Source organism: Trachypithecus francoisi, unplaced genomic scaffold, assembly GCF_009764315.1.
Source record: "Trachypithecus francoisi isolate TF-2019V2 unplaced genomic scaffold, Tfra_2.0 Lachesis_group12, whole genome shotgun sequence".
Taxonomy (NCBI): Eukaryota; Metazoa; Chordata; class Mammalia; order Primates; family Cercopithecidae; genus Trachypithecus; species Trachypithecus francoisi.
The window spans coordinates 105,000,255-105,007,186 of record NW_022681457.1 but is presented as its reverse complement, the minus strand read 5'-3'; the positions used below and the strand labels follow the sequence as shown (position 1 = coordinate 105,007,186).

General features: G+C 53.1%; 1 protein-coding gene across 2 annotated transcripts; it reads right to left on the bottom strand.

The window, feature by feature from the left end:
- Nucleotides 1-2,999: 2,999 nt before the first annotated feature.
- On the bottom strand, nt 3,000-6,818 carry PLA2G2E (phospholipase A2 group IIE). Of its 2 annotated transcripts, none has more exons than XM_033228045.1 (4): nt 6,666-6,818; nt 5,752-5,890; nt 5,443-5,549; nt 3,000-3,529 (listed from the first exon to the last, which is right to left on the bottom strand). In XM_033228045.1, the coding sequence occupies exons 1-4, from the start codon at nt 6,703-6,705 to the stop codon at nt 3,336-3,338; spliced, it is 480 nt and encodes a 159-aa protein (XP_033083936.1). In that variant the 5' UTR covers nt 6,706-6,818; the 3' UTR covers nt 3,000-3,335. The 2 variants fall into 2 exon arrangements, with proteins under 2 accessions (XP_033083936.1, XP_033083938.1); XM_033228047.1 differs by having other exon boundaries at nt 3,000-3,641; nt 6,666-6,814.
- Between the last annotated feature and the right edge of the window lie 114 nt (nt 6,819-6,932).

The window sequence follows — 6,932 nt, the reverse complement described above, 5'->3', positions numbered from 1 at the left end:
CGTGTCTATCTCCAGCATCCAGCAAAAGACCAGAAGCACAATTTGTACAAAACTTATTGAAGAATTAACTTTAGTATTCAGTTCTCTGGTGGTGACAATGCAAAGAACCCCAGTGAAGCAGACGCATGTCCATGAAATCCCAATCAGACTCTTCATTGAACTTGGGAATTCGATTGTGATTTCTGGCCACTTATTGAGCAAGGTATTTACCTTTGCACTTCATGCGTAGCTTTTGTTAGGTGCTAAGTAGGAATAAAAGCAAAACCAATCCAAATCCTGTCATCAAAATTGGAGAGGCAAACTACGAAACATTTAGGTGAGAATGTCCCCTCCCCAGCTTTGACAGTCCCGTGGCCTAGTTTACTCATCCAATGAATTAGCACACATAAAGCACTTACAATAGTGCCTGGCAAATGCCAAGTGCTCAGCAAATGTTAGCTATTGTTAGGACTATCCATTCATTCATTCATAGAACACGAGTGATTTTTCAGTGCTAGCCATTATTTGTGCATTTTCATGCATGCTAACTCAAACTGCCACAACCAACCTGCTGGGGAAATGTCATACTTCCATTTGACAAATGCAGAGACTCAGGTTGTGACCATTTATCGGCACTTAGATTTTAATGTGCACACGAATCATCAGGGGGGCTTGTTAACTTACAGATTCTGACTTCAGCAGGTCTGGGGTCAGGTTCAAGATTTTGCATTTCGAACAGGATCCCTGCTGCTTTTGCAGCTGCCACTGCCCATGGACCATGCTGAGTAGCAAAGGTCTAAGCAGAGCCACTGCTGCTAAGTGGCAGAACAAAGTGCTCTACCTGGAACCTCTGAGTTCAAGTTCAGGGTTCTTTCCTTTTTTCAGTCCCTTTTGCAAGTCTGCTGCCGGGGATCAAGTGATTGTTCTCTAGATACGCACACATAGGCAAACAGGATTTAGGCAGGCCCTTTGATGCCATCATCAAACATTTATTGAGTCCTGGGAAAGCAAAGGGGTAAAGGCTGGTCTGTGGCCAAAAGACTCACAGCCTGGTTTGAGTGGGTGGGGGCAGGGGTCACAGCAGGCTGCGCTGGAGTCTTGCTCCTAAGTTTCAATGTTTGTTTCGTCGGACAGTCATACAACTGTAAGATCATCAGGTAGGTGTCTCATTGGTGCCTTAAATCCATCATGCCCAGGGTGTCACCTCTCTAATCTGCCCGTATCAGCTCCTCCCTGTGTTTCCCGTTTCTGCAGTGGCCGTCATCCTCAGATGGTTGTATGGCCTTCTTTGGCATTTTCTCAGTATATTTATTTATGAAAATGCGAGGGGACCAATTTCACTAGCTCAGAAGCACACTTTGCCCACCTGAAGAAGAGAAATCAAGGTTTAAGCCAGGCGCAGGTTTCTCCCTAGTGGCCTGAATGAAATGGACACCAGAGGGCGCCTCAGAACCACTTTTCCTACAAACGAGGTTTGCACTCTTCCCCCAAACAGGCCGTTTTTGCTTTAAGACATGGTCTTCTGGTGATACTGGGCGAGGATTTGAGTCAGTTACAACAGCAAAGTACACATGCCTGTCTTCTCTTTCTTCTCCTTCCTATTGCTAGCACAGAGCTTGTTCACCTTTAAAGGTCACAGCGATACATCCCTTTGATTTTTTTTTTTTTTTTTTTTGAGATGGAGTTTCACTCTTGTTGCCCAGGCTGGAGTGCAATGGCACGATCTTGGCTCACTGCAACCTCCGCCTCCCAGGTTCAACGGTTCTCCTGCCTCAGCCTACTGAGTAGGTGGGATTACAGACGTATGCCACCATGCCCGGCTAATTTTGTATTTTTAGTAAAGACTGGGTTTCTCCATGTTGGTCAGGCTGGTCTCAAACTCCCGACCTCAGGTGATCCGCTCACCTTGGCCTCCCAAAGTGCTGGGATTACAGGCATGAGCCACTGTGACAGGCCATCCCTTTGATTTTCTTTGCTTTCCTCCCTGCCCTCAAGGTCTTGAATGCTGTGCACAGGCCCTGGGAAGGGTAAAGGGAATAGACATTTGTTGAGTGTCCACTGTGAGCTTTGCCCTGTGAAATGCATTGGCAGGTGCTCTGTCATTGAGCAGGGGAATTCCTGGTCCTGTAAGATTTCATCAGCATATAATAGATAATTCTATCTTTAGAAGTAACATCTGCTGAACTAGATTGCTTCCAGAATAGGCTGCATTCCTCCTGGTGGGAATCCTTGAGTGCATTACATTCTTCATGGCTTCAGAATTGGAAGCTTGGAGTCGGCCGTCGATGCTGAACCCCTTTCCTCCTCCTCTTCCTGTGTCCTCACAGCTGAACTGCCCTGGGCACTCTGGTCTTTCCAAGATGACAACCAGCAGGCCTGGTTAACATGGCCATACCAGAGCGTAGGTGGCTGATGACAACTTCATGAAGAAATGAAGGGCCAGGGATTGGGGACACCCCCTCGGGTAGAACATCCCCTCTCTGGCCCCCAGGGGCCTATCAAAGAAGGGGTGTGGATAAGACCATCTAGAGCTGCTTCTCACTCTTAACCAGTCTTTGCCAGTGGGGGGGATTTGAGGCCTGATGACACAGTGGGGACCATATTTTTAGGTTGGTATTTTTCATGCTTTTCACATTAAGCCATATGGCCAGAAATATTCCTTCTAGAGATTGCATTATTTTGGATAAGATTGTAGAATGTTAGAAAGAGTCATAGGGCCGGGCGCAGTGGCTCACGCCTGTAATCCCAGCACTTTGGGAGGCCGAGGCAGGCGGCATGAGGTTAGGAGATCGAGACATCCTGGCTAACACGGTGAAACCCCGTCTCTACTAAAAACACAAAAAAATTAGCCGGGCATGGTGGTGGGTACCTGTAGTCCCAGCTACTCGGGAGGCTGAGGCAGGAGAACAGTGTGAACCTGGGATGCGGAGCTTGCAGTGAGCTGAGATTGCTCCACTGTACTCCAGCCTGGGCGACAGAGCGAACTCCATCTCAAAAACAAAAAAAAAAGTCACAGAAACTTACTGTCATGGAAAATTAAAAGAATTTAATGCTGGAATTGCCAGCAGGGCCACCCATGTCAGACTTGTTCCCAAATTATTCCAATGCTTAGCACGTTGTCAGTACAAGGTAGGTGATCAGAAAAATAATGAATGAATGAAACTTCAGTGAATTAAACCCTAGAATGACTGATAGAATTTGAGACTCAGAGAATATTAGAATTATGGGAAAACGTTATTCACTTATTCAGAAGAGGGAGCTGAGATCCCAGAAGTTGGTGACAGTCTTCCGGGTGCTGAAGGATCCACGGCTCCTGGGGCAGGGTTCTTTCTACAGAGAAGGGGTAGCCTGGGAGGCTAGTGATGGTCCAGGACATATCTCTGAGCTCTCAAGCAGGAATGGGTTTGCAGGAAAGGAATTTTCCAGAGGGAGGGCCTTTGGTGCCAATGTTCCCCAGGACTGGGACTACAGCAGCCCGAGGCAGGACCTCGAGGGACAGGGAGGAGGCCGAGCACAGCCTCAGCAGGGCGGGGTGGGTCCGGTACACAGCCTGTTGGGGTAATGGGCATATTTGCGGTTGTAGGTGCCCAGGTTGCGACGAAAGCAGAGGGCGGCCCTCTTGTCACACTCGCAGGTCAGCCGCTGGCAGGTGGTCCTGCCGGCTGGATGGGACAAAGTGAGTCAGGGACCACAGAAGCTCAGGATATGTGTGGGACAGCTCTTGGCTGCTCCTGGGTCCACGTTCTTGACCTGGACCAACTCCATTCTGATGGAAGCCCAAGCTCTCGCGTTCTTTCAGGGATGGGTGAGACAAGGGCGGGGTGCACTGTGGCTCGGGACACCAGGGAAGCTGGAAGCTTGCCCACGCTGACTGCCCTTAGCTCTCTCCTGCCTTAGAGACACCACTTGGCTCGCTCTCACTGCCCCCAGCCAGGGGGATTTCTAGGCAACCCCTGCACCCCTGTGTGATGCATTGCTGATGGCGGATTGTGGCCATCAAGCAGAGAGGACAGCTACGAAAATGACAGCAACTCACTCTGACGGCTACGTGTGCCCCGGAGTGGCGTGGGCCCAGGCTGGAAGCCACCGGGACCAAAGCTGGGGTCTGCTTAGGGCCCTCTGCCTGTCCTCATCAGAGTGGATAGAGCCCAGTTTTCTGCCCATGCCCAGCCTGGGAGTCAGACTTCTACCCTGACCTGCGCTCCCAAGAGCCAGCTGGCATCAGCTCTGTAGGGGCCCAGAAGGCTCCTCCTCTCTCCACTGCAGCTGCCTTTGTCACCTCTGCCTGCAGTGGCTCCGGCTCCCTTTTGTCCCCATGACTGTATCTCACAGCTCAGACCAGGTGCCTAATTTCCCCACGTGAAGGTGAGCCTTCCTCTGCCGTCAGGGCTCTGCCCACGCCTGCTATGTCAGCAACACTCAGGGTTGGAAGGGACTTAACACTGAGCCGGTCAGCCTCTTTTTGGGGGCTCTTTGCAGGAGCTGGACTGAGCTGGGGAAGTAGCTATAAGCCTCTCCGTTTTATAGATTACGAAACAGGGGCTTTCCAGGGATTATATCACTTGTCCAAAGTCACAGGCAGGTGGAAGGTGACGCCCTGAGTAGAATCCAGAGCTTGTGTCTCCACCTACCTGCCTCCTCCTCTAACTCTTTCTTCCAGCCCTGATCCTGGCAGGTGGCTGCTCCTGCCTTTCATGGACTTCCAGCAACAGGGACTCAGTACCTGGCACATTGCCCTGCCGAGTTGATGACTGCAGAGGAAATGGAGCCAGCTCTGCCCCGCCCCCAGGACAGAATTTAGAGACCTGAACTGAGTCTTCTACGACCTCCCGAATCCTTCCGCGCTGAACCATCCGCCCACCAGGCCCTGCCCTTCTTTCAGGCTGCTCCTGGCTTTGTGGCAGGGAGAAAGCTTGGCTCTCCCGTGTGGGGTCTCTGCACACTCTCACTTGGTTTAGGCTGCTTGCCTGGGCCTGGGACTAAAGGAAAGCTAATTGGTCCAAGTGGGCATTGGACATGGCAAAGCTGAGCAAATGGGTCCAGCCTGACAGTCCCAGTGAGGAATCAGCCTTTGGAAACCACGTCTGCTGTCCCCAAAGCCCCAGCTCGTTCTGTCTTAGGGACTTCACCTTTAGCTCCTGCTGAGGCCCTGGGAGGGTGCCTGAGTCCAGCTCCTCTGGGCCCTGGCTCAGCTCAGCCCCTCCGCTCCTCTTTCCAGAGGCTGGAGCTGGGAGATACCTGGGGCTGAGGGCTGCACTGATGGGGTGTGGGCTTCTCTAGCCTGGGTACTCAGTGAACATCTGGGTCTCCACTGTTACATGGTGATGGGAAACCCCATGCCTCCAGCCCGGGGTCTGGCTCTGATAAGGCCCAAGGTCACCATCAGGAGGGGCTTCCTGTCTTAAGCTGCCTCCACCCACCTCACCACAGGGTGTCTGTGTCACTTCAGGGCCGTCCACCTACCGCAGAAAATGCCACGTTTGCTGACAGAGAAAAGATACTTTTCCAGTTTGGGCTCACAGCCCAGCTTCTCCAGACGTCCGTAGCAGCAGTCGTGGGCGTGGCAGCACCTGTAAGGGTCATGGTCGACCTGGGGGGACCTGTGGGCCAGGCTGGGTTGGACCAGGGGCTGCTCGGGGGCCCAGAGCCCAAAGCGGCCCAGAGGAGAAATCAGCCTGAATTTTCCAGGCGCCCCCCCTTCTCCCAGGATCCTCCCAGGATCCCCCAGCTCTTCCATCCCCATGGAGGTCCCCCTGCAGGCTGCCTCCTTACCAGTCAGTCTCATCCACTGGCCAGTGGGAGCCGCCGACACCGCAGTAACAGCCATAGTCGTTGTACTGCAGGGCAGACTTGCCTGTCATCTTCTCGATCATCACCCCGAACTGGACCAGGTTCCCTGTGACCAGGGCCACTGTGGAGAGGGAGAGGGAGAGGGAGAGGGAGAGGGAGGGCCCCACCCTCTGCAGCCAACTTCCCCGATGTCCCCTCAAATCTGATCACAGGCATCTCTCCAGTTGTCCAGTTAAGCTCACCTCCCCAAAGCAACCCACTCTCAACAACAAGCATGGTAATAAGTAATATTGCCAGTGACATCCTTTGCACCTTTATCTCCCTGGTCTTCACCTCCAGTGTGTCGGCCCCTCCAATGTCCACTCCCACTATTATCTTCTATCTACAACACTATCACTCGTTCACCCCTTCCAGGGGCTCCTCACCAGCCACCGGTCCTCCCTAGGTGTCGGCCCTTATCTCACCCAGGAACACTCTGTCCCCCCAAGTCTCATCAGATGGCACTGGACCTGTCTCCTGTCCACCTCAGCTGACCTCCCTGAATTCCTCCCGGTGCTCCTGACTCAGCCATGGGGCTGAATCCTGCTCACCTCGGCAGGTTGGAGCCAAACATGGAAGCTAGGGTAGGAGAAGGAGCCCAGGGTGTGCTGTCCAGGATGCTCCAGCCCCTGGCCCATGTCCCTCACCCCTCCCAGCCTGCATTCTCCTCCCTTCTGCTCCAGCCACTGCTGGCTCAGGCAAAACTGGCCTTGGGGTCACCCTGGTGGCAGGAAGGGGGCAGCCTGCAGTGTTTGGCATCCACCATGCCCTCGGTAGGGCCAGGCTCAGGGGCATCTAGGGAGCTTGGGGTTGCCAGATGGGGCAGAAGAAGGCTGAAGCTCACAAAGATCACTTACCCAGGAGGCAAAGGAACACCAGCACGTGGGGAGGTTTCATCCCAGGTTGCTGGGAAGGGAGGTGCACAAGGAGCACAAAAGGCAGCAGAAGAAAGCAACGGGGGCACCTCTGATCTCAGGGCACCTCCTAATTAGTTAAATACCCAGGTCCTGTCCACTCCCTGTCATTAACCCATGAGTGCCCAGTGATGCAACAATTCTTCCAGGTCTGACACTTTGGCCAAGTCCCCGGGGAGGGGCTAGCTGGGGCCTGTGGGCTCTGCTTCC

Bases quoted from the DNA above. Each gene is read 5' to 3' on its own strand.
- PLA2G2E (XM_033228045.1), bottom strand. From the start codon at position 6,705: ATGAAACCTCCCCACGTGCTGGTGTTCCTTTGCCTCCTGG. The intron at 5,891-6,665 runs GTAAGTGATCTT...CCCTCTCCACAG, and splicing joins GGTGTTCCTTTGCCTCCTGG to TGGCCCTGGTCACAGGGAAC. The intron at 5,550-5,751 runs GTAAGGAGGCAG...TGACCCTTACAG, and splicing joins CCAGTGGATGAGACTGACTG to GTGCTGCCACGCCCACGACT.